This window comes from Medicago sativa, chromosome 1, assembly GCF_051527215.1.
Source record: "Medicago sativa cultivar Bolivia chromosome 1, Bolivia_mono, whole genome shotgun sequence".
NCBI lineage: Eukaryota > Viridiplantae > Streptophyta > Magnoliopsida > Fabales > Fabaceae > Medicago > Medicago sativa.
In genome coordinates, this window is record NC_140749.1 from 85,757,016 (window position 1) to 85,783,690 (window position 26,675).

The window sequence follows — 26,675 nt, forward strand, 5'->3', positions numbered from 1 at the left end:
GAGCTTGCTTTGCGACAATTTGGTTTCCCGATGAAAGATAAACCCATCAATCTTGCTACAGCTCCCTACTTCTTTCACTACTCCAATGCCCCCACCGGAATTAGAGAAGATTTCATGCAAGCTTGGACTAAGCTTCGGAAGAAAGAGGTGAAGCATATGGGTGTAAGGTCCGGTATTGCTCATGAGGCCTATACACAGTGGGTGATAAGCCGAGCTGAGGAGGCTGGTACACCTTACCCCTCTATGAGATATGTGTCTGCAACTGTTCCTACCATGCCTTTGCCTCTACTCCCACCTACCCAGGAGATGTATCAGGAGCATCTAGCTATGGAGAGTCGGGAGAAGCATCAGTGGAGAGCTAGATACTATGAGGCCGAGAACTTGATCATGACCTTGGATGGAAAGGGTGAGCAGCAGACTCATGAGGTCTTGACACTGAAGAAAGATTTAGCTAAGGCTAAGAGAGAGATTGAAGAGAAAGATATACTGCTTATGAGGGACTCCAAGAGAGCTAGGGGGGCCCGTGACTTCTATGCACGATACTGCAGCTATGAGTCCGACTCAGAGGACGACGCTTCCACTTCCTATGCTTGAGGATTGCCATTTTCTGTTGTTATTTCCATTTGTTTATGTTGAAATTGTCTTGTAAAACCATATGTTGATTGTGTGTTTCCCGGTTATGTCAATTGTTGTTTAGTAATGTTTACAAGTTCATAATTTGTCTAAAACTCTTCGATAACACAAAAAGAGTCTTTTTTTTTTTGCATGCATTTACACATTTCACGCATCATATGCATTCATTGGCCACAAAAAACTTCTCTCGTGCTCATTGCCTCCTGGTTTTGTCCGCCGCAGTCTGAAAAGTGGCTCGTGTTCGCAAAGTCTACCAACCAGATAGAATTCATCAGACAAGATTTCACAAGAGAAGGATAATGGCTAACTTTGAAGAAGAAAATGCTCTGCTCCGGGCCGAATTGGCTGCTATGAAAGAAGATCTGGCTAAGGCTCATGACGCTATGTCCACCATGATGGCTGCACAGGAACAACCAGCCACTTCTATTCCAGTTACTGCTGAGGTGATTCCCTCTATCCCACTGTCTACTGTGGCTACTGATGCTCGTTTTGTTATGCCCAACGGCCGTCCTTATGGCCTCCCACCATTCTATTCTCCTAATACTGCTGCTGGTGTCTCTGGTTTTGCTGGTCAAGGACAGATCCCTGTGTCCACTGCTATGCCTCAGGTGACTACCGTCGTTACCGACCCTATTGTACACACTGTGCAACAGGTGATTGATGTTGATACTCCGCGTGGACAAGATCCCGCGATGGAAGCTATGAAAAGACAGTTGAAGGAGTTGGCTGGAGAACTCCGTGAAGTCAAGGCTAGCCGGGGAAGCAATGGTGCTCCTGCTAAAGCTCGTGATCTGTGCTTGGTATCCCGATTTGAGATTCCGAAGAAATTCAAAGAGCCAGAATTTGACAAGTACAATGGGACTTCTTGCCCACACAACCATGTTATCCGGTATGTACGAAAGATGGCTAACTACGCCGACAATGATGCACTGATGATCCACTGCTTTCAGAGTAGCTTGACAGATGATGCAGCAGATTGGTACACTAGTCTGAGCAAAGATAACATCCATACCTTTGAGGAACTTGCTGCTGCTTTCGAAGGTCAATATGAATTCAATACCCGTCTGAGGCCAAACAGGGATTCTCTCAAAGCCCTATCTCAAAAATCAGATGAAACCTTCCGAGAATACGCTCAAAGGTGGAGAGGGGCAGCTGCCCGTGTCTCTCCTCGACTTGATGAGGAAGAGCTGACACAGACATTCCTGAAGACTCTGAAGAAGGAATATAAGGAGAGAATGATAGTCTCTGCCCCAAACAACTTCTCTGATATGGTTACAATGGGAACTCGCCTAGAAGAGGCTGTCCGAGATGGTATTATTGTCCTGGAGAAGGGTGAATCTTCAAACAGTGCACCAAAGAAGTACGGTAATGGTCATCACAAGAGAAAAGAATCTGATGTGGGAATGGTGTCTGGTAATCCATCTGCAGCAGCCATGCAACTACCTTTGCCCTATCACTACATGCAATACTCTCAACATCCTTTCTTCCCACCATTCTATCAGCAATATCCTCTACCACCGGGTCAACCACCAATGCCCGTCAATGCCATCCCCCAGCAAGTACAACAACAGCCTCCTGCTCAACAGCAACGGCAGCAACAACAGGGTCCCCGATCCAAACCTTCTTTTCCAACAATACCAATGCTTTATGGTGAGCTGCTCCCAACTCTACTGGCCAAGGGGCACTGTGTCACCAGACCAGGCAAGCCTCCGCCTAATCCATTGCCTCCCAGGTTCCGACAGGACCTAACATGTGAATTTCATCAGGGTGCTCAAGGCCATGATATTGAAAATTGCTTTGCTCTGAAGTATATTGTGAAAGATCTGATAGAAAAGGGACGGTTGACTTTTGAGAATAGTGTTCCTCACGTCCTTGACAACCCGCTTCCAAACCATGCTGCTGTCAATATGATTGAGGCCTTTGAAAGGATTCCCGTTCATCAAGAGGATCCCAGGCTGGATGTCCGCAATGTCGTTACTCCCTTGGTACCATTACATGTCAAACTTTGCCAGGCTTCTCTGTTCAATCATGATCATGATTCTTGTTCGGAATGTCTGCAGAATCCTATGGGCTGTTGTGTTGTGCAAAATGATATCCAGAGCCTGATGGATGACAAGTATTTGATTGCCAGCGATGTATGTGTGATTGTACCAGTGTTCCATGATTCTCCTGTTGAAAGTGCAAAGAATGTCGAGCCTCTGGTGATCAGGCTACCTGGTCCTGTACCTTATACCTCTACCAAAGCAATTCCCTACAAATACAATGCAACCATGATTGAAAATGGGGTGGAAGTACCTCTCGTATCCCCAGCTACAGTTGATAATGTTGCTAGTGAAATTACAGCTCTGAGAAGCGGGAAAGTCCGTCCACCTTTGTTTCAAAGACAGGTGGTCACACCCATTGCTACGGTAACTCCACCAGTTGCTCCTCCTGTTGACAAGAACACCGGCCCAGCAGGCCAATCTATTGAAGAGTCCAATCTGGACGAAATCCTGAGGCTTATCAAGAAAAGTGACTATAAGATTGTTGACCAGCTGCTACAAACCCCATCAAAGATATCCATCTTGTCTCTGCTCATGAGCTCAGAAGCTCACAGGAAGGTGTTAATGAAGATACTGGAGCAAGCTTATGTCGACCACGAAGTCTCTGCGGATCAATTTGATGGGATAGTGAGCAATATTACTGCCTGCAACAACTTGGGGTTTGGTGATGATGAGCTCCCCGAAGCAGGGAAACGCCACAACTTGGCTCTACATATCTCGGTGCATTGTGGGTCTGACCTGATATCCAACGTGTTGGTAGACACTGGATCATCTCTGAACGTAATACCTGAATCAACGCTAAGGCAATTGAGCCATCATGGAATTTCTCTGAGGGGTAGCAGCTATCTGGTTAAAGCTTTTGATGGATCCCGCAAAGATGTTCTCGGGGAAGTGGACTTGCCAATTACCATTGGTCCCGAGACATTTCAAATAACTTTCCAAGTCATGGATATCAACGCCTCTTACAGCTGTCTCCTCGGAAGACTATGGATCCATGACGCGGGAGCAGTCACATCCACTTTGCATCAGAAGCTCAAATTCATGAGAAACGGTAAGGTTGTCACCGTATATGGTGAGGAGGCATTTCTGGTTAGCCAAATATCATCATTCTCTTGTGTTGAAGCAGGGTCCGCAGAAGGAACGTCGTTTCAAGGATTGACTGTTGAGGGTGCAGAGCCCCGGAGGGCTGGTGCTAGCATGGCCTCACTGAAAGATGCCCGGAAGGCTGTCCAGGCAGGGCAAGCTGCTGGCTGGGGCAAGGTGATTCAGATCTTAGAAAACAAGCGTAAAGAGGGCCTTGGATTCTCCCCGACATCTGCTGTTTCAAAGGGAACCTTCTACAGTGCTGGGTTCATCAATGCTATTACTGAAGATGCTGCTGAAAGTGGTTACGTGCCTGCATTTGTTATACCAGGAGGCACCGTGAGAAATTGGGAAGCCATTGATGTTCCTTTAGTCATGCATGCTTCCATGTAATGTGTTTTGTTGCTCATGTCTTTTGTTTTCAAAATAACAATCCTTTTGCTCTGCCCAAGGCGAAAGTGATATCATTGTAAGGGCGTGTTTGTTTCGGCATTGCCGTTATCAATAAAAGTTGTCGTTTTTCTCACGACTCTTTGTTTTTTGTTACCTTTTAGTGCCTTTTTCTTGGAAATAATGGTAATGCCAGAAAAAACCAAAACATTTGTTATTTTCTTATTAATTTCAAAAATCTGCATGAAAAACTTTTTCTAAAAATCATCCCAATCATATTATGCAGATTGAACCATAATAAACCCGTTGAACACAGTGACCCTATGGTTCCTCCAAATTTTGAATTCCCTGTATATGAAGCTGAAGATGAGGATGATGATTATGAAGAGATACCGTATGAGATCACTCGACTGCTTGAGCAAGAAAGAAAAGCCATTCAGCCTCACCAGGAAGAGATTGAGCTCATCAACCTGGGTACTGAAGAGAACAAGCGAGAGATCAAGATCGGTGCTGCACTTGAGCCAGAGGTGAAAAAGAAGATCATTCAGCTTCTCCATGATTATCCAGATGTTTTTGCATGGTCCTATGAAGATATGCCGGGTCTAGATCCCAAGATTGTGGAACATCGGATACCGACAAGACCTGAATGTCCTCCTGTCAAGCAGAAATTGAGAAGGTCTCGTCCAGACATGGCTCTTGAGATCAAGGCTGAAGTGCAAAAGCAAATTGATGCAGGTTTCCTCATGACGGCTGAATATCCTGAGTGGATTGCCAACATCGTACCAGTGCCAAAGAAAGATGGGAAAGTTCGAATGTGTGTTGATTACAGAGATCTGAATAAAGCCAGTCCAAAAGATAACTTTCCATTGCCTCATATTGATGTACTTGTTGACAGTACTGCTCAATCCAAAGTGTTCTCCTTCATGGATGGTTTCTCTGGTTATAATCAGATACGAATGTCTCCTGAAGATAGAGAAAAGACGTCCTTCATCACTCCGTGGGGAACGTTCTGTTATAAAGTGATGCCGTTTGGCTTGATAAATGCTGGTGCTACCTATCAAAGAGGTATGACAACTTTGTTCCATGATATGATTCACAAAGAAATTGAAGTATATGTTGATGACATGATTGTGAAATCAAGTGATGAAGAGCAGCATGTTGTGTATTTGAAAAAGATGTTTGAAAGATTGAGAAAGTACAAGCTGCGGTTGAATCCGAATAAGTGCACCTTCGGTGTAAGATCTGGAAAGTTGCTAGGCTTCATTGTCAGCCAGAGAGGCATTGAAGTTGATCCTGACAAAGTCCGAGCCATCAGAGAAATGCCGGCCCCTCAAACTGAAAAGCAAGTCAGAGGTTTCCTCGGGCGTCTGAATTATATTTCAAGATTCATATCTCACATGACCACTACTTGCGGACCAATTTTCAAATTGCTCAGAAAGAATCAGCCTGTTGTATGGAATGATGAATGTCAGGAAGCTTTTGATAGCATCAAAGAATACCTGTTGGAGCCACCTATCCTTGTCCCGCCAGTGGAAGGAAGGCCTTTGATTATGTATCTGTCAGTGTTAGATGATTCAGTGGGTTGTGTTCTCGGTCAGCAAGATGAGACTGGTAAGAAAGAGCATGCTATCTACTATCTGAGCAAGAAGTTCACCGACTGTGAGATTCGGTATACAATGCTTGAAAAGACTTGTTGTGCTTTAGCCTGGGCTGCCAAACGCCTGCGTCATTATATGGTGAACCATACAACTTGGTTGATATCTCGAATGGATCCAATCAAGTACATCTTTGAAAAACCTGCTGTTACTGGAAAGATTGCACGTTGGCAAATGTTGTTGTCTGAATATGATATTGTGTACAAAGCTCAGAAAGCAATCAAAGGAAGCGTCCTTGCTGAGCATCTTGCTTGTCAACCTCTTGATGACTACCAGCCGATTAAGTTTGATTTCCCTGATGAAGAGATTATGTATCTAAAAGCAAAAGACTGTGAAGAGCCACTGATCAATGAAGGGCCAGATCCCAATAGCAAATGGGGATTGGTGTTTGATGGTGCTGTTAATGTTTATGGTAAAGGAATTGGGGCCATCATTGTAACTCCTCAGGGGCACCACATTCCTTTCACCGCTCGAATAACTTTCGAATGCACAAACAACATAGCTGAATATGAAGCATGCATCTTGGGCATTGAAGAAGCCCTTGACCTGAGAATCAAACACCTTGACATCTATGGAGATTCTGCACTTGTTATTAATCAGATAAAAGGTGAATGGGAGACTCATCATGAGAGGCTGATCCCATACCGTGACTATGCAAGACGTCTGTTGACATACTTTACAAAGGTGGAGCTGCACCATATCCCTCGGGATGAAAATCAAATGGCTGACGCGCTTGCTACTTTGTCTTCCATGTTTCGTGTCAATCACTGGAATGACGTGCCCGTAATCAAAGTGCAACGTCTCGATAGACCCGCTCATGTGTTTACTATTGAAAATACGCCAGATCAAGCTGACAAAGATGTGAATGACAAAAAGCCTTGGTACTACAACATCAAACAATTCTTGCAGAATCGTGAATATCCACCTGGTGCTTCCAACAGGGATAAAAAGACTCTGAGACGGTGGGCTAGCAAATTCCTTCTGGACGGAGAAACCCTATACAAGAGGAACTATGATATGGTCTTGTTAAGATGTGTTGACAAACAAGAAGCTGAGAAGTTGATGCATGATGTACATGATGGTACTTTTGGGACCCATGCTTCGGGTCATACCATGTCAAGGAAATTGTTAAGAGCCGGCTATTACTGGATAACCATGGAGCGTGATTGCCACAAACATGCTAAAAGATGCCACAAATGCCAAATTTATGCTGATAAGATTCATGTGCCTCCACATGCCCTCAATGTTATCTCTTCCCCATGGCCTTTCTCTATGTGGGGCATTGACATGATCGGAAGAATTGAACCAAAAGCGTCCAATGGACATCGTTTCATTCTAGTGGCAATTGACTACTTCACCAAGTGGGTTGAAGCTGCCTCCTATGCCAATGTGACCAAGCAAGTGGTTGTCAAGTTTATCAAGAATAACATCATCTGTCGATATGGTGTTCCCAACAAAATTATCACTGACAATGGTTCCAATCTGAACAATAGCATGATGCAAGCTTTATGCGAAGAATTCAAAATCGAACATCACAACTCTTCTCCTTATAGACCTCAGATGAATGGTGCAGTTGAGGCCGCTAACAAGAACATCAAGAAGATTGTTCAGAAGATGGTCACTACTTACAAAGACTGGCATGAAATGCTACCTTTTGCCTTGCATGGCTACCGTACTACGGTACGCAGTTCAACCGGGGCAACTCCTTTCTCTCTTGTGTATGGTATGGAAGCAGTTCTCCCTCTGGAAGTGGAGATTCCATCTCTTCGAGTGATCATGGAAGCAAAGTTAACTGAGGCTGAATGGTGTCAAAGTCGGTATGACCAGTTGAATCTGATTGAAGAGAAACGTATGGGTGCTATGACTCATGGACAGTTGTATCAAGTGCGAATGAAGAATGCTTTTGACAAGAAAGTCCGACCTCGAGAATTCAAGGAAGGCGAACTTGTATTGAAACGAAGGATAAGTCAGCAACCCGACCCAAGGGGCAAGTGGACACCTAACTATGAAGGTCCTTATGTTGTCAAGAAGGCTTTCTCTGGTGGTGCTTTGATTCTTACACACATGGATGGTGTTGAGCTTCCAAATCCTGTTAATGCCGATATAGTCAAGAAATACTTTGTCTAGAAAGAAAAGAACAGCGTGGTAGGTCGAAAACCCGAAAGGGCGGCCTAGGCAAAAATGCGCTTCCCGGTGGATCGAAAACCCGAAAGGGCGATCCAGGCAAAAGTTAGGGACAAAAAAATGAATATGAAAGAGCTCGCTGAGACTGTACGCAACTCAGGCAAGAATGAGCGCCTCGATGAGCCGAAAACCCGAAAGGGCGGTTCATGCAAAAATGAGGTTGACAATAAAAGACAAGTAACTATATCTGGCAAATCACCATCACCCCTTGGGGCATCTGCAACTGTCAATGATCATTCTTCATCAGAGGCTTCTGTACCTGTGAATTCAAAATTTCTATGAAATGTAGCGGTCATCGTGTTCAATGTATCACCAACCAATAAAATTACCATGTTCCAAGCTTTGTAAATCCGTGAAGTCACGCCTTTGGCTGACTTTCACTCTTCTACATCAATTTGAGCCTTTCTACTGTTTGCAATTCTATTTTCCCTTCTACTTTCAATGCTTTATACAAAATATTTTCCTTCTATTTGATAATGTCAAAGTCTGAAACAAACATTTTTGAAAATTAAAACATTTTTTCTGTCTATTTTGAAAGCAAACCTGAGCAACAGGGTACATTTCAATGAAACATGCATGAATGAATGAGTGTCAATGTCTATTTCAATAACATGTTACAAGCAGGTTACTCCCCGGGATGATCTGTGGTCAATGGCAAGAATGAAAAAACAGAATGAAATGAAAAGAAAAAATGAAGATAAAAAAGCTCGCTAAGTTGAAAACCCGAAAGGGCGGCTTAGGCAAAAATGAGCACCCCGCTGATTGACAACCTATGAAGGCAATTCAGGCAAAAATGGGGCAATGAAAAGAATCTTATCCCCCGGTGAATCGAAAACCCGAAAGGGCGGTTCAGGCAAAAATGGGGTTTGAAAATGAAAAAATGAAAGAATGAAATATTGAAAAAGCATTGACCACAGATGCGAACATCCAATGTTTACCCAGCACTGACACGCCTAGCAACGGCGACCTGTATCCAAGAACCTTCCAAGGGTCCCTCCTTTACAAGTTTTATTGCCCTCAGCCATGGTTTTGATACGTCCCTCAACGACGGTCTCTCCAAAGAGGTTTTTTCCCCTGTGAATATGTTGCAGCACGAGCCACTACGTGCCCAATCTTCCAATGTCTCATCTGCCTTTGTGAAACTTCTCTGTCAAACTGCCAATCAATCATGCATTTCAAGCATTCATACATGCATAATCATGCATTTCGTGTGCTCATACATCCAACAATCTTGCTATATCATACATACATGTGGCATATCCAACTTTCAACTGCCAAATTCAATACAAGTTTCCACTCTCCAACTTCAATTCCAATCATGTCAAACTGTCAAATTCGAAGCAATTTCCAATCTCCAATGTCAAATTCAACTCAATTCCAATTGGCAAATTCGAAGCAATCTCAACTTCAATAACATTTCCAATGATTGACATCCAATGACAATGTCAATGTCAATCTTTCAATTCCAATGTTGACATCCAATGACAATGTCAATGTCAATCTCATATTCCAGTATTGACATCCAATGACAATGTCAATGTCAATCTCCAATTCCAACATTGACATCCAATGACAATGTCAATGTCAATCTCCAATTCCAATTCCTATGCCAATTTCCAACTCCAATGTCAATTTCAATGTCAAACTCCAATTTCAATCCATTTCCAATGACAATTTCCGATTTCAATTCCAATGACTATGTCAATGTCAATCTCATATTCCAGTATTGACATCCAATGACAATGTCAATGTCAATCCTCCAATTCCAGTATTGACATCCAATGACAATGTCAATGTCAATCTTTCAATTCCAATGTTGACATCCAATGACAACGTCAATGTCAATTTTCAATCCAATTTCAATGTCAAATTCCAATTTCAATCCAATCTCAATGTCAATTGCAACTTTCCAATATCCAATGTCAAATTCAATTCCAATTTCCATGTCAATGTCAATTTCAATCCCAATTTCAATGTCTATGTCTATGTCTCTGCCAATGTCAATTTTCAATTCAAATCAATGTCAATTTACTCTTGGGCCAACAAAAATGGTCATGTCTATTTTTCAAATCAAGTCAATAACAATTTACCCTCAATTGGTATCTTGTTAAGCCAGACTTTCAATTGGTATCTCATTGCTGGTCAAGTGCCGGGTTCAATCCAAAAAGAACCACTTGTACCTGCTTGTATGCCTGTGCTTCCGGACAAACGGCAAGTTCGATAGAACAGTTTGTACCCAGCGTATGCTTTGTTATCGGTCAAACGGCAAGTTCGATAGAACAGTTTGTACCTAGATTATGCTCTGTTATCAGTCAGACGGCAAGTTCAATCTGAAGAACAGTTTGTACCCCAACTTATGCTTTGTTATCGGTCAAACGACAAGTTCGTTCTAAGAGAACAGTCTGCACTCCTCCACATGATGTGGTGATAATCCAACAAGCAAGTTCGATCCAAAGAAACAGCTTGTATCAATCCTTTTGTCTACGTCTCCAGCCAAACAGCCAGTTCAATCCAAAAGAACAGTTTGTGTCTGTCTATCTGTTTGTGTTTTCAACCAAGCGTCAAGTTCGATCCAAAGAACCACTTGTATCTGCCTATATGTCTATGTTTCCGGTCAAGTGCCAAGTTCAATTCCACGAACAGCTTGCACCTATCTTTTGTTTTGTATTTCTTGGTCAAGTGACTAGTTCGACCCAAAGAACAACTTGCACCTTAGTATTCTACTCCCTGGTTTGTCTACCCTGTCAATGTCTATCTGAATCCCCAGTAACATGACAGGTTCCATAGACTCCAGTTGTTTGTCTTGCATTCATAATCAAATATTGCAAAGCATTCATATTTTTGAAAATCTGAAAGCGTATTTTTACGTCCAAAAACAGTGCAAATGTTAATATTTAAGTATCTTCGTCCCGTCAACTCTAAGACTTCGTCTCTTGACTCTCCGGACAAAGAAACTTAAATAGGGGCAGCTGTTATACCCTAATTTTGGACCTAAAAATACTAGTCAATCTTTCTTTTCTTGCATTACAAGTCATTTGAACTATCTCTGATCAATTGAATCTTTCTCTGCATTTTATTTCAATTTTATTTGCAAAATTTACATGCAAGGGTATTTTAGTCATTTCCTATGTCAAGTGTCTCTCAGTCTTTCAAAAGTTTGTTTGAAGTCCTTTCAAGTAGTGTGAATAGGTCTCTGTATCATTCTATATCAAAACCCTTTCCAAAAATTGCATTTGAAGTCATTTTGGGTCAGTTTTGCCCCTAGGGGCATTTTAGTCTTTTCAAGTGTCAAAGTACTGTCTAAATCCTAAAAAAATTGTCTCTGAATCTTTTAATTTTGCTTGCATGAGTCCTTGATTCAATTCCTTGTTAAAAATCCATTTTAAAATTCGTATCTGAGTCATTTACAGTCGTTTTAGCCCCAGGGGCATTTTAGTCATTTCACACGAAATTTCGGCAGAGAGGTACTTTAAAGTACCTCATTTAGGCCATTTGTTCGTTTTAGTCCGTTTTGTCAATTTTAATCGTTTCACTTTACGTTGTGTTCCAATTACCATTTTTTAATTCATTTTTATTTTTATTTTTTATTTTTTAGTCCTAAACTTCTAAAAATTGCATTTTTGGTCCTTCTTTCCAAGTCATCAGGTCTGTACACATGTCAGTTCCTCATTTGTCCACTTGTCCAAGAGTTTGTTACAAAATTATGCCACATGTCATTTTTTTATTTGTCCAAATTGCACAAGTGTCAGCTATAAAGCCCAGTCATCTCAGTCAATGCCAACAGACCCATTCATTCAGTGCCAACTCACACAAACACATCACAATTTTCTCTCTCTTGTTAGTTAAGATCAAGATTCAGAAATCTGAAGAAAATCTTCGAAGTTCATCAAGAACTTCGCATGAAGTTCATCTTCTCCGAACCCTAATCTCTTCAATTCTCCATCAAATCCTTCAATTCACACGCAATTCAATCCCACAGAATCCTCACAGTCCTCAAAACAGTTTCAATTTCACAGGGAACGCAAGAATGCACAAAATCACATAGGAACCCTAATTTTCCTGAATCAACAATTCGAGGCAGACTTATGGATTTCGTCACAATTCTCAGTGAATCCATTGCTGGATTCTCATCATTGAACTGTGCTTCGCAATTCTAGTGCGAATCCATCACCTACAGTGACGAATTCAAGCACGATCACGAAGTCTGGATAGCGCGAAGAGAAGAAGAAAGAACGAAGTGAATTCTGGAACGGCAAGAAGCATCAGAAAACTCAAAAGCTTTCTCAAGAATCTGTGTTCGAATCTCCACTAAAAAATCCAGGTAACTTCGAAAAGACCTTTTCGTTTCACCTCAAATCTTCATCAAAGGTCCATAAACAAAAATAAACGGTGAATCCAGTGGATTAATAAGCCTTGAGACTCATTCAGTTGAAAAAGGTTGAAAGAAGTTCAGAAAACTTGAAACCGAAACCCTAAAGTACAAATCCACGAAGATTCACGGTTTATTTTACAAATACAAGTTCATATTCATAATCAGTAGAGGAAATAGTCCAGAGTAGAGCCTCATTTCAAGAGATTTCGAAAAGATTTGAAAAGCTTGAAACCGTAAGTTCGAATTGTAGATCTACAAAGATTCAATGAGTTTTAGAAAAAACGAAGTAGATCTTCAAACTCAGGAAGGAAAAACGAACACATCGGTGTAAAAAGCTTTCGAAAATAGTCAAGTATGGAGTTCCGGCACGGTGGTTCCGTCACCGGAAACCTAACCGTCGCCGGAAACTTCATCGGTGTTCATATTTTTCCAGAAAGTCACGAGGTTGAAGATGAAGGTTGGGTGAGAGCTTCTCTCACTAAACCACAATGTAGAGAGAGAAGTTAGGGTTAGAAATGAGGGAAAAACCGGTTCATGGCCTTATATAGGCCACTGAACCGGTTCACCCCATGGACCAACCCGTTTCCTACCCCTACCCGGTCCATTCATTTAGTTTAAGCCCAATTCCCATGTCTGTGCATATGCTGCTCTTTGCGCCCCCATCTCTGCATGCTTCTTGCTAATTGTTGCTGTTCATACCCCCTGCATGTTCAAAAATCTTAGAAAAGATTCCAATTAACTTTCCATAGGTTCTTGATGATGTTCTTGATGTTTTTATGACATTTTTGCATGATAAATTTTGTTAAAAAATATATGTAGCTTTTTCCTTGTTTTTTTTTTATTAGAATTGATCATTTTCTTGTCATTTTTAGTCCAAAAAACCCTTTAAAAAATTCCTAAAAATTCACGTAGGTTTCTTGATATTTTTGTAGTATTTTGTGATAATTTTCACATGTTAAAATTGGTTAAAAAATTAGGTGTCAATTTTCTTGCTATTTTTGTCATATTTTGTGCTAAAAATAAGTGGATCTTTGCTTGATTTTAACCCAAATGGCTTGATGAATGTTGGTGACCTATACTACTTGAGTTCATAGGATTTTTAGCTACTGTTTGTGTTTAATTTTGTTGCATAATTGTGAATTTTGGTAGGTTACTTAGCTTACAAGTCATTAGGTAGTTAAATAATGTAAATATGCCCCAAATTTGTTTTAAAATGTCAAGTATATCATGTAGCCTTAATTCCCATTCCAAAACTTGTTTCTAAACCTTTAAAATGTAATTGGAATGTGAGAATTATAGGTCACTTGGTTCTTGCATTTTATGAACAAATTTTAGCTATATTTGCACTATTTTCTATCCTTTATATTCTAGTATTTCTCTTACTCCATTTCTCTTGATATTGTCATGTGCTACTAACTCCTTTCATTTCATATTTCATATTCATTATAAGCATCTCCATTTCATCCCATTTTCATCTCTATTCTTCTTGCAATATAATTTGTATTAAGACTTAGAATGTAATGTTTAGGAGATTTTGTAATATTCTTTCATGCTTTTAATTTCTTGGCAAAGAGGCCATAGAATGTATCTAGGGTATGATGTAAAGGACAATGGACTCTAATGATGTACACCGACACAAGCACCGGCACATGCACACACACCACCATAGCTAGAATATGCATGTTTAGATGTATGTTTAGGATTGTATGTTTAGATGAATGCCTAGGGCTTTAAACTTAGAAAAAACCAATTTTCCAAACAAATGTGAACAACTTCACACAAATTTTTTTTCAAATAAACCTTGGGATCCAATATCCCATTGAATTTTCCTTTTATTTTCTAAATCAAAAATCCAATGAAAATAATCATACTTTGACTTGTTTTTGCAAATGACTAATTCAACCTCACAATTTTCCAATCTCATGCCCTTGAGGCCTCTTTCTATTCTTCAAACTCCATTTTCAAACTTAAAATCAACCAACAAAAACAAAAACATTTTTGGAAGAGAACTACGGTGGATTTGATCCCTTAATCGGGTACGTAGGCAAGGAACCAAAATTCCTTCAATTCAACTAAAATAAAAATCCAAAAACATTCTTCTCCCTCCAATTCTTCACTTAGAACATTCTTAGGTTTAATAAACATTTTCAAAATAGCATTTAAAAATAAAGCGCGCGCGTAGAAGTTAAAGACGGTTCCTATAGGTTACTATAGTCGTTATGGGTGCCTAACACCTTCCCGTAGCGAAAACAACTCCCGGACCTCGATTCTCAAGGGTTTTGCTTACTTTTTCCCTTCCCAAGAAAAAATAAGATATCACCGGTTTGAAAGGTTCAAACGTAATCAATGTTTGACACCCGAAAACCAAGATAAAACATAATGCAGGATGAATTTGAAATGAGCATGATGGGAGAGCTGAAGTTCTTCCTTGGCATTCAAATCAATCAATGCAAAGATGGAGTCTATGTTCATCAATCAAAGTACACAAAGGAGCTTCTGAAGAAGTTCAAACTTGAAGATTGTAAAGTGATGAACACTCCAATGCATCCTACGTGCAACCTGAGCAAAGAAGATGAAGGAACTAAAGTAGATCAGAAGCTGTATAGAGGTATGATTGGTTCTTTGTTATACCTCACTGCATCTAGGCCAGATATTTTATTCAGTGTATGCTTGTGTGCAAGATTCCAATCAGATCCTAGAGAATCTCATATGACTGCTGTCAAGAGAATCTTCAGGTATTTGAAAGGAACGACCAATCTTGGACTCCTTTATAGGAAATCCTTAGATTATAAGCTAATTGGATTATGTGATGCTGATTATGCTGGTGATAGGATTGAAAGAAAGTCAACCAGTGGCAATTGTCAATTTCTGGGTGATAATCTTATATCCTGGGCTAGCAAAAGACAAACAACTATTGCTATGTCTACAGCAGAAGCAGAATACATTTCAGCTGCAAGTTGTTGTACACAACTACTTTGGATGAAACATCAGTTGGAAGATTATCAGATAACTGCTAACAGTATTCCCATTTATTGTGATAATACTGCTGCTATTTGTTTGTCTAAAAATCCAATTTTGCATTCAAGAGCGAAGCACATTGAAATCAAACACCATTTTATCAGAGATTATGTTCAAAAAGGAATTTTAGATATACAATTCATTGATACTGAAAATCAATGGGCTGATATATTTACTAAGCCTTTAACTGTTGAAAGATTTAATTTTATAAAGAAAAATTTGAACATGCACTTTGTATCTGATTAAATGCTTGCTTGCTCCTGAATAGGATTTTAGGTTCTGAAGTTAGTTCAGAAGCGGTAGTCCATCAGAAGCTCTTTATTGAGGTTCTGAGGAAAACTCGCTTCTGATGATGACGTCAGCATCTGAAGTCCAGAAGCTGGATTTGTTGCTTCTGAATAGTTGAATTAGTGGAAACGTTGGAAGTTACCTTTTAAAAAGTAACTTCTGGCCCACTAACTTGGTAGTTACTCTGTGAACTTCTTACATGGCCTATATGTGTTGGTGTATAACTAAAAGGGCAATGATGATTTAAAAGCTTTGAAAGTACTTTTCACGCGCCCCCAATTTTGTCATTAATGTTATGTTTGTTTGTCTCTTTTGAATTGCAATCGTTTTACTTTTAACACTTTGACAATTCACACACTACTCACTCACAACAAACACATTTGCTCTCAAACCTCTTGCGAAGTAAGCGCATTCTCTCAACCTTAGAACCCTAAAATCTTCATCTTCTTCAAATCTTCGTAAATCATCAAATGGCATCATCAAGCTCAAAAGTTTCAGAATCTACATCAAACAAGCAAAGCGTATCAGAATCTGGGTCCATCTACAAAAAGAAGACTATGGATATTCCATGGGAATCCTTAATAGTTCAAGTAGAGTCACCGGTGGATTTTGCTTCACTCAAAAAGTATGAAGTAAACATGGAAGGTTTGATAGAAACTCAGATGATGTCTGAGTATTTCAAGATGCTAAATGGGCCAACATATGTGAACTTGGTCAAGGACTTTTGGTTAAAAGCTGAAGTGTACAATGAAAAGCCTGCAAAAGTCGTAAGCAAACAAGCGGGGTCAAAGAAAGGGAAAATGGTCATGGATATGAATCCTACATCATTTGATAGCTTAGAAATAAGGTCTGAAGTGATGGGCATTCCTATAACCATCACTGAGGACGTTATAGCTAAAGCTTGTAGGATGCATGCAGAGGGAAGATTCCAAGAAATAGTCAGGAAGGAAGATGTCCTGCTAAAAGGTTACTACAACTCTCTTCTGGGTGGGAAGAAAGATGCCAAGCCTTCAGAGATGGAGATTCACAACAGAATGTTGGTGAAATTCAGTAATGATTGCTTCTTTCAAAGAGCAGGAGGGTCTGACCAACCCAACAACCAACAGAAGCTAGCAATTTATTTCATGACCAATCTTGAAAAGATAAACTTCCCCAGATATGTAATGGATCATCTCTGCTGGGCCATAAACGAAAGCACTACAAGAGGAAGAAAACAAGTACCCTATGGAAGATTGCTTTCTGAAACCTTTCATCAAGGAAGGGTGCTGGAGTTCTTAAAAAGGACAAGGAGTGCTTCTGATAAATGTTTCGTAGTCTCTACTGCTGAAAGGACTATCAGTAGCAGGAGCTTATGCTCTATGAAGTTCATCAAAGAAGCCCCTAAAGATGAAAAGTGGTTAGAAATGACAACTGCTGAAACTGAGATAATCAGGGACTTTCCTCCCATCTTTAAGGAAAGTGACTCTGATTTCCTAGTTCAATCAGTAGCTGAGTACGCCTTGGAGGAAGATGCAAGGTCTCAGGAGGAAGCTGCTCTTGCTAAAGGGAAAGGCAAGAAGGCCAAGGCAGTTGCTGTGTCAGAAGCTGCTGTTTCTGAGGCACCTGAAGGGAAAAGGGCCAGAACTAGTTCTGAATCAGAAGCTGCTCCTACTAAAGGAAAGAAGGCCAGAACTAGTACTGAGTCAGAAGTTGCTAAACCTGTTTTTATCAAGGAAAAAGGAAAGATGCAGAAGGTTGGTGCTGCTTCTATTCCACAGAAGAGGAGAAAAGGTAAGGCAGACTTGGTAATCACTCAAGAGCAGCTGGATGAAGCTCTTGAAGAAATAGAGAAAGAGGAGGCTGATCCCAAGCTGAAGAAGAAGAAGGCTCCCCTTCAACTTGTGAGTCCTATGGTTGAGATGACAGGAATAAGGAAAAGGATGGCAGATGAACGTGCTGTTGATCTTATATCAGAAAGAAAGGATCAAAAAGCTCAATACACTCATCAAAGAGATGAAAAGCTCAAGGCTTTGGGATTGGAGGACTGTGATAGGTTCTACAAAGATAAACTGGCTGAAGTAAGAGCCATTGCTGGTAAACCTACTGAAGACAATGAGGAAGACGATATGATGCTCGTCTTTGAAAATGCTCCAGAAGAGGGAACTTCAGAAGCAGTTTCTCAATCTGCTGATCCACAGAAGATCACTTCTGAAGCTGGCCCTGCAGATCAAGTAATTCAGATTCCAGTCACCTCTCTCCCCATTTCACCCTCTTCATCATCAGCACCTGAACCAATAGAAGACACTTCTGTCTTAGACAATCTTGCTCTCCACTACTCAGGTGAGTTACCCATAGATAAATTTACTTCAGAAAAGGCCTCTGAAACAACTCCAGAAGCAGCTGCTTCTGAAAATGTTGTTTCAGAAAACCCCCATCAACAAACACCTGAACCACAAAAACCCACAACACCCCCACAATCACCAATAGCCATCATTGACCCCCAACTCAACAATCAAACAACAACTTCACCACAACAACCACCAACTGAAACTGAATTTCAACCTTTACCTGAACACTCTCCAGAACCAACTCCCATGGATGTTGACATCTCTCTAGTCAATGTTCAAGACTCAACCTCCACCACACACATTGATTCTAACCAGCCTTCATCTTCAAACACACAAACACACTTTACCATTCCAGTTCCTAACCCTGTTCAAGATTTGGAAATCAGTGATTCTGATCTTGAAATCCTTGAACAACCACCCTCAAACATCCTGGAATCTGGATATATTAATTCTGAGCTTCTCTCAATCCTGAGTCAGTTGCATAATCTTGTGGATCAACGAAGGACAATTGATCTCACAAGTGCATATGATGACTCCTGGGCATCTCTTCAGAACCGGGCAACTGAGCTAATTGAAAGCATAAGGGTTAAATGCATCAGAGTCAAGCAAGCTTCAGTCAGAAGGCTAATGGAAAATCTGAATCAGAGTCTTAGAGTAAGAAGTTCTACACTGCTCCTGGCAAACCAGCCTTTCTTCTTTGAAACGGATTACTTGACCAGAGAAGCCAGGTTGTGTAAGCTTCTGAAGAAACAGATGGCACAGCAGCAGCAAGAAGCTAGAGAAAGGGAACAAGCTCTTCTTCAGAGGCAACAACAACTTGAAGAACTGTTGAAGAAGAAGATTGAAGAAATGGAAGAGATGAAGAAACAACAACAAACCAACCCTTAGTTGCACACCCTTGTGTTTTTCTTTGTTTGTTGTCTGTTTTAAAATTTCTTAGTCCTTGCTTCTGAAACCATCTTGTCTTATTTCTCTTGCTTCTGAATGCTTACTGATTCTGACTGTTTAGCTGCTTCTGACAATTGATATGCATGTTCATATATTTTGCTCTGACTTATTTAGTTCATTTTCTTTTATACTCTCTCCTGTTTGAGTTTTTCTCATATCTTTTTGTCTTTTATGCTTAAATTTATTTTAATTTTTTTTGATAATGACAAAAGGGGGAGTATATGTGACAAGTATTTAAAGGCTCTGAGCCCCATTAATGGCATTTGAAATTTTTGAAAACCTTCTATCATTTTTTTTTACCTTATTGGTATAAGCTATGAACGAACGAAGGAGTATCAAAATTCAAGTAAAATTAATTGAACCATTCTTCTTATCTATAAATTAATTCTTTCAATGATTCAATTTTGTTTTTAAGCTCTGATAATATTATTGTGCGAAAAATGAATTTAATTAACCTGGATAGAACTTAGGGGGAGCTTACAAACCTCACCTTAAAGACTATCAGACTCAGGGGGAGTTTGAGCTTACAAACCTCAGATTCTGAGCTTACAAACCTCAGAACCCCAAAGTCAACTTGTTAATTAGATTAACAACAATTGATCAATTTTAAATACTTTTGTTTGTCATCATCAAAAAGGGGGAGATTGTTGGAACAAAATGTGTTTAACAATGAACCTTAAAGGATTTTGATGATAACAAGGTATTAAAAAATTGTAAATTGGACTAGCTAATATTTGTTCAAGTGTACAGAACCATAATTATAAAGTTACATCATCATTGGTTCTGAATGAGCAAATAAAGAGCTATGGAAACAACAAAAATTTGAAGCTTGGACGCTCCTGAAGGCATCTTGCTACTGAAGAGAAAAAGCGCTCCTGAAGAAATAGCGCTCCTGAAGTAAGCTGCTCCTGAAGAATAGTGCTTCTGAAGACAAGAGGTCCAGAAGCCACATCATCAGAAGCTGCGTCATCAGAAGCTGCAGAAGTCATATTATCAGAAGCTGCATCATCAGAAGCTGCCTCATCAGAAGCCATTTCACCAGAAGCTGAATATCAACTGGATTTGCAAAGAATCAAGAATTGAAGAATCATCAATGCAAAAGCTGTCTATTGGATTCGAAAACACAAACAAAGGATTAGTGGAGTTTGCAACGGTCATTTCAAAGGTGTTTGAATGCGTGTGTTTGCAATTTGGACGAAAGCGTTGACATTGTACTTTGTACGAATTGTACAACCACGTTCTCCACTACTCTGTTTTGTGTCCGCACTACAGGACAAGAAAACAGCTCCAGAATACGGTTTCGCCTGCATAGATGTTCCTTTGGATAAGGAATGGATTTCAAATTTGTTCTTCATAGGACAACAGCCAAATCAGGCAAAAGATTATTGGTGAAAGATCAAGCTTCAACAACGACTCTTTGGTGTGCTGGCAATTTCACAACGTCTCTCTCACACCTCTATATAAAGGAGTGAAGACTTAGAGAATTGGTAATGCAAGAACGCTGAACGAAAGACTCACAAGATTTTCACAAGTACCAAACCTCTGCTGAAATTGTTCTGCATTCACTTAGAATTTCTGTGTCTCAAAGTCATATCTTAGAAATTCTTAAGTCCATTGAGTCTGTATCTGATTTGTATTGTGAGCACCTCTGATTGTATATCAAGTGTTCAACCTTAAACAATTTTCTGTGTAATTTTGTTTAGTTAGGAAGTCTCTTGCAGTTGTGCTTGAGCAGGAAGTCTCTTGATTGTGTTCTTGAGCAAAGGAAGTCTCTTGCTTGTGTGCTTGAGCATTGGAAGTCTCTTGCTTGTGTGCTTGAGCATTTGTAATCAGATATTACTCATAGTGAAATCTCCTTGGAAGTGCAAGGGGGACTGGACTACTTCCGGATTGTGGAAGGAACCAGTATAATTGCTTTGTGTCGTTCTTCTTCTCTCTCTCTCTGTTTTATTCCGCTGCATTTAGATTCTGATTATCACTTCAGAAGCTGTCTCACTTAGCTTCTGATCAGTGTGTTCAGTTTTTAGGAGAAACGAAGAATTTTTCAAAAACACAATTCAACCCCCCTTCTTGTGTTTTTCTCACCTTCACACAACGCTTTGAAGTTTTTGTGAATTTATCATTTTGTTTTGTGTTTGTTGTTACGTTGTGTTTCTTTTAAACTATCAGGACCGTTGTTGTAACTCTGTTCTCTTCCTTTCGGTCTGTCTTGACACTCCTTATACGGGATTGGCTAGGAAGTTCAATTAATATATTTTATTTTACTTGTTCAAAAAATATATATTTTATTTTAACTTCTTAAAAAAAAAATAGGAACTTTATTGTAACAAATGAAAGTACCCGTAAAAAATGAAAAACTTTTTTTGAACCAAGAAAAAAATATGAAAAGTTAATGAACTACATTCACTCAAAAAGAAGCCAATCGATCAAAAACACAAATTTAATCCTTAATTTCCCATGGGAAAAAATTATCCGTAATTTATTTTCTATTTTTTCATTTTACCTATGTTTGGTTATGTTTTACAAGTTGTCTAGTATGAACCTCTTAAAAAAACCCAAAAATAGACTTTTACATGATAAAATTAGTGAAAAGATATATTATTATTATTATTATTATTATTATTATTATTATTATTATTATTATTATTATTATTATTATTATTATTATTATTATTATTACATGCAGGGGCCGGGGTTCGAACCCCGGACACCCCACTTATTCACCTTATAAGGTGAATTCTAGCCACTAGGCTACCTGACAAAAAAAAATTATTATTATTATTTATTTATTAAAATAGTAAAGTGTCCACACGATATTAATTAATTTCTTGAGGGGGAGAGTCTATTGCAATGGCCTAGTGCACTCCACTATTTAGATGAGGAAAAAATCTACTCGAATATTTTTTTCTATACAAATTTACACTTAGAAACCCCATTTTTTAAAATGTCCGATTTTAAATCAATGGATGTGAATAATTAGAGGTCAAGCAATGTGAATTTCTAGAACAAGGTCCCAGTCTGAATTGTGAAATACATATTGTACTTGTATTACTTTCACTTTGGTGAATGGGAGGAATATTTGCTTTTTATTATAAATTCATATTAATTAAGGCCCTCAATATCCCCTTTATTAGACATATCTTCCCCAAAACAATCCAACATATATATGATTCCTTAGCCACCAATAATTAGGAAAGTCTTTGAGCTGACCAAACCAAACATGTTTCCTTTACAACGATGCAATGAACTGGCGAAACCCTTATCTAATAGTCTCAACCACCACCCACAACATCACAAAATCTCGGAAGATCTGATTCTTGATGATTGTGATTCTCTTGTAATTGATTTTTCTCTTAAAAAAATAGATACTAACCGGCCACCAAACAAATTATTTTATATAGATCGTACAAATCATGGTAGTAATCGTAATTCTATTGAAGATAAGAAGAAAATGGTTCATAGGGAAATTGAGAAGCAAAGGAGACAAGAAATGGCTACACTTCATGCTTCCCTTAGATCCCTTCTCCCTCTTCACTTCATCAAGGTGAAATATATCATATCTATTTTAATCATTAAAGTTTTCTAGGTTATCATCTGTTATAACTTTAGGGTTATTTATTGTTTCTCTAACAGGGAAAACGTTCTTTATCTGATCAAATGAATGAGGCAGTGAATTACATAAATCACTTGAAGAAGAATATGGAAGAACTAAGTTACAAAAGGGATGAACTGAAAAAACTCTCTAATCCTAGCCTTAAAAATAAAAGCCATGTTTCTTGTAATTTCACTATCCACAAGAATAATAGAACTGTGGGAATTGAAATCAGTACTAGTACTTGCTTTATAGAGGAAGGTGCCCCACTTTCTAAATTTCTGGAACAACTGATGAAATATGGACTTGATGTTGTTAGCTGCTTTTCTATTCAAGTCAATGGAAGATTACTCCATAGTGTGCAGTGTGAGGTATATATTGTTTACATATTTTTTTTAATTGTCAAAACATGTAGATACTCTAATTAATATTTTGAGTTTTTTCTTTAATTATTGAGCTTGATGATTCACAGGTTATCGATTCCGACAGTGTAGATCTAACTGAGCTAAGAAGGAATTTTTCCAATATGAATCCATCATTTAGTTGTTCAGATTAAACACAATATTCTGCATGCCTGTTTACAAAAAATTGTCATATTTATATTCTCTCTTTCTAACTGGCTGATGATTTCTTATAGAGTGAGTTTGCTTGTGTGCAATGTAAATATTGAATCCATGTGGGCTCTCTTTGGTTTCTGCTTCTGTCTTGGGTTTTAGAAATTTACATATGAGCATTTTTCTCATTTCTTATTGTGTTTCTCAAAATTAATTGTGAAGTTTAGGATGAGAAATCTATTGCTGTTTTGTATCTGTGAAGTTTCATAAGCCACAATGAAAACCAAGTTGCATAAACATGTGGCTTGAAGGCTACCTCAGATTTCATGTTACATATATAGGAATCAATTGTATCCCAAAAACTTCAACTATTAGGTGAAAGTAAGGAGCAAGATGTAGAGGAGAGTGAAGGAGATGATGCAATTTATAGGTGAAATGGTTTTTATGAGTACAAAAAACTGATAGGCGAAACGGTTTTAAAGACTTGAATATGTTTTTAGTCTCTTAAAAGTATATAAGTTATATTTCTGAATCTCTTAAATGATTTTATTTGGTAAACAATAGTGCATAAGTTAGAGATGGTAAACAACATATAAGTTAGTTGATAGCAAATAAACTAGTGAATTGAATTAGCTGATAAATATGAAATGATATATAAAGACGTGTTTAAATAGTACTTAATTTTTTTTCTTCCAGTTATAAGATAGTAAGGGTAAAATAGAGAGCAAAAATGATAAGCTATAAACTTCAGCGCTACTTAAAATAGCTTATCGAATAAACGCTATAAGATACTAAAAAAATGTTATAAGTTTGTGAGAAAAAGTTGATGCGAAACAAAGTCTGTTTTGGTTGCATGAACTTATAAACGGTAAGTGAGCTGCTATAAACTCGGAAACTAATCTTGCATAACAGAACTTTTGCATCACATTTGCTCTTACTGTTTAGATTTAATCAACTTTACTATGTAGCTACTAACCTCGTTAGTCAAAAAGCTAAGGTAAAAGCCATTCATTCTTGGTTGTATGTTACATGAGCTTGGACTGTTAAATGCAGAAGGTCAACCATATCTTTGCCAACCCAATCGGTTCCATAACCAAATAACTAAAGAAACTAAATTTAGAGTTAACTAGCTAGTGCATGGCTATATGTATACTATACTGCCTTTTGCATGTATCCGCTCAGGCTTCTAGGTGTGGAATATAAACTGCGTATGTATACATAACTATAGCATACCACCCCTCTTGAAAATCAATATAGAAACCAATCATTTTATACAATCAAAAGTAATTACTAGTAGTTTTTAAGAATATATTCAAATGATCCATATCAATAAAAATATTCAAATGATTAATATTTCTTAATCATAATCAATATACAAATCATTATTCAAACCTATCAAGTCATTAAAAAATAATATTAATTATCAATAATATCTAAATACATACTCTATATATTTAATTAGTGTTGTGCGTTAGAAAAATTCATTACATAGAATATTACAGTACTGCTAACAAAAAAACAAATATATATATATATATACACATCCATAATGTGTGTGTGTAACACTTCCAAAATATATTTTTGAAGAGTCTCCACTAGTTTATATGCAAAAACAAGTATTTAAGCAAATAGTGTAAAAGTTAACTTTCATGCGTGTTTCTTCTATAGATAAAAATATAAGTGGTTAAATTGTTGAGGTTGGGGGTTAAAATTAATTAATTATTAGCGGTGAACATCGAATTGTGTACCTCACTCTTCATACATATTCAGGTTCCAACGTTTACATTACCGTATGAAAGACGCAACATATGACTTACAAATTCGTATGTAACTAGAAGAAGAGAGGGTTTATTAAAAAATAGAGACAAGGTGACTCTGTATATGATTTGTTCCATAAAAAATTATCATTATTCACATTATTATTAATATTTAATAAATTCTTGTGAGTTTTTTCGGTTAAAAAAGCAACAACAAAAAAGACGGGTGCGGATAATCGTACTCGGCGTTATTATTTTACAATGGTCCACATTTATTGTGCCAGTTAGGTTCCGAATCCACCTCTCTTTGCTGGATTTGTTGGAAGACTATTCTAACTGTTTTTTTTGTCTATCCACAAATGCACAAATCTTTTGGAAGATAATAACTTTTGAACGATATTATTTGCGTTTTTTTAGCGTTCATGAGAAGGCTTATGATAGAGTTACTAGAGAGATTCTTTAGAAATCCCTAGAAAAGAAAGATGTTATGATTGTTTATATTAGAATTATCAGGGATATATGTATGTGGGAGTTCTGACTAATGTGAGAACGTAGGGTGGGGCTGCCGACGATTTTCTTATAATAATAGAGTTGCACCAAGGATCAACCCTAAGCCCTTACCTTTTTACTTTAGTTTTGGATGTACTTACAAAACACATCCAAGAGTTAGCATCAAGATGTATGCTTTTTGCATATGATGTAGCCCTGCTTGGAGGATGTAGCCCTGCTTGGAGAGTCGAGAGAGAAATTGAATAGGAGGTTAGAGACTTGGAGACAAGTTTTAGAAGCGTATGATTTCCGCCTGAGTAGAAGCAAAACAGAGTTTATGAAATGCAACTTCAGCAAAAGGCGGAGTAGTTCTACTTTGGAGGTGCAAGTTGGAGATCATACCATACCTTGAGTTACACGATTTAAATATCTTTGGTCCATGGGTTAATATGTGTTTACCCCCCCTGTAATATAGGTCATTTCCGGTTTTCCCCTCTGTAAAATATTTTTTTTGAATTTCATCCTTGAAATTTGAAAATATTTTGGTTTTAGACCTTCATTGAAAATTTCACCCCCTGTAATTTGAGCAAATTTAGGTTTACCCCTCTTGTAATTTGAAAAAAATTTGGTTTACCCCCTGTTCATTTGAGCAAATTTCGGTTTACCCCCTGCCATATCTTTGATTTTGTACTGTCAAAGCTCATGAAGGTCCAAAACCAAAAATCTTCAAATTACGAGGACGAAATCCAAAAAAAATATTTTACAGGGGGTAAAACCGGAAATGGCCTATATTACAGGGGGGGTAAACACATATTAACCCTTGGTCCATTCTTTCAAAAAAAAAAAAACTTGGGTCCATTGTACAAAATGATGGAGAAACAAAAGCAGATGTAAATATTGTATTCAAGTTGGATGGTTGAAATGGAGAAGAGCATCAAGTGTTTTATGTGCTAAGAAAGTAGTGCTTAAGTTGAAAGAAAAATTCTATCAGACAACTGTTAGAATGACGATGTTGTATGGTACGAAATGTTGGGCAGTTAACAACCAAACACGAGAATCAAGTAAGTTTAGCGGAGATGAGGATGTTGCATTGGATGAGTGGTAAGACTAGACGTGATAAATTTGAGAATAACACTATTAGAGAGAGTTGTGGTAGCACTTATAGTATGGTAAAAAAATATGTTAGGTGGTTTGGACTTGTAGGGAGAATATCAATAGATGATGTGGTATGAAGAGTAGATCATATAGAGAGGAGTCAGATCAAAAGAGGTAGAAGAAGACCTAGAAAAACCATAAGTGAAACTATTATGAAATCTTTATAAGGTTAATGAGTTGGATTTAAA

The 26,675-nt window shown here is 38.4% G+C and overlaps 1 protein-coding gene across 1 annotated transcript; it reads left to right on the forward strand.

Moving 5' to 3' along the window:
• The first annotated feature begins 22,083 nt into the window (after nucleotides 1–22,083).
• LOC146958523 (transcription factor bHLH118-like) lies at nucleotides 22,084–23,274 on the forward strand. The gene is made up of 3 exons (XM_085740043.1): nucleotides 22,084–22,484; nucleotides 22,574–22,903; nucleotides 23,005–23,274. Exons 1-3 carry the CDS (start codon nucleotides 22,161–22,163, stop codon nucleotides 23,086–23,088), a joined length of 738 nt encoding a protein of 245 aa, XP_085596169.1. The 5' UTR covers nucleotides 22,084–22,160; the 3' UTR covers nucleotides 23,089–23,274.
• Nucleotides 23,275–26,675: the final 3,401 nt, after the last annotated feature.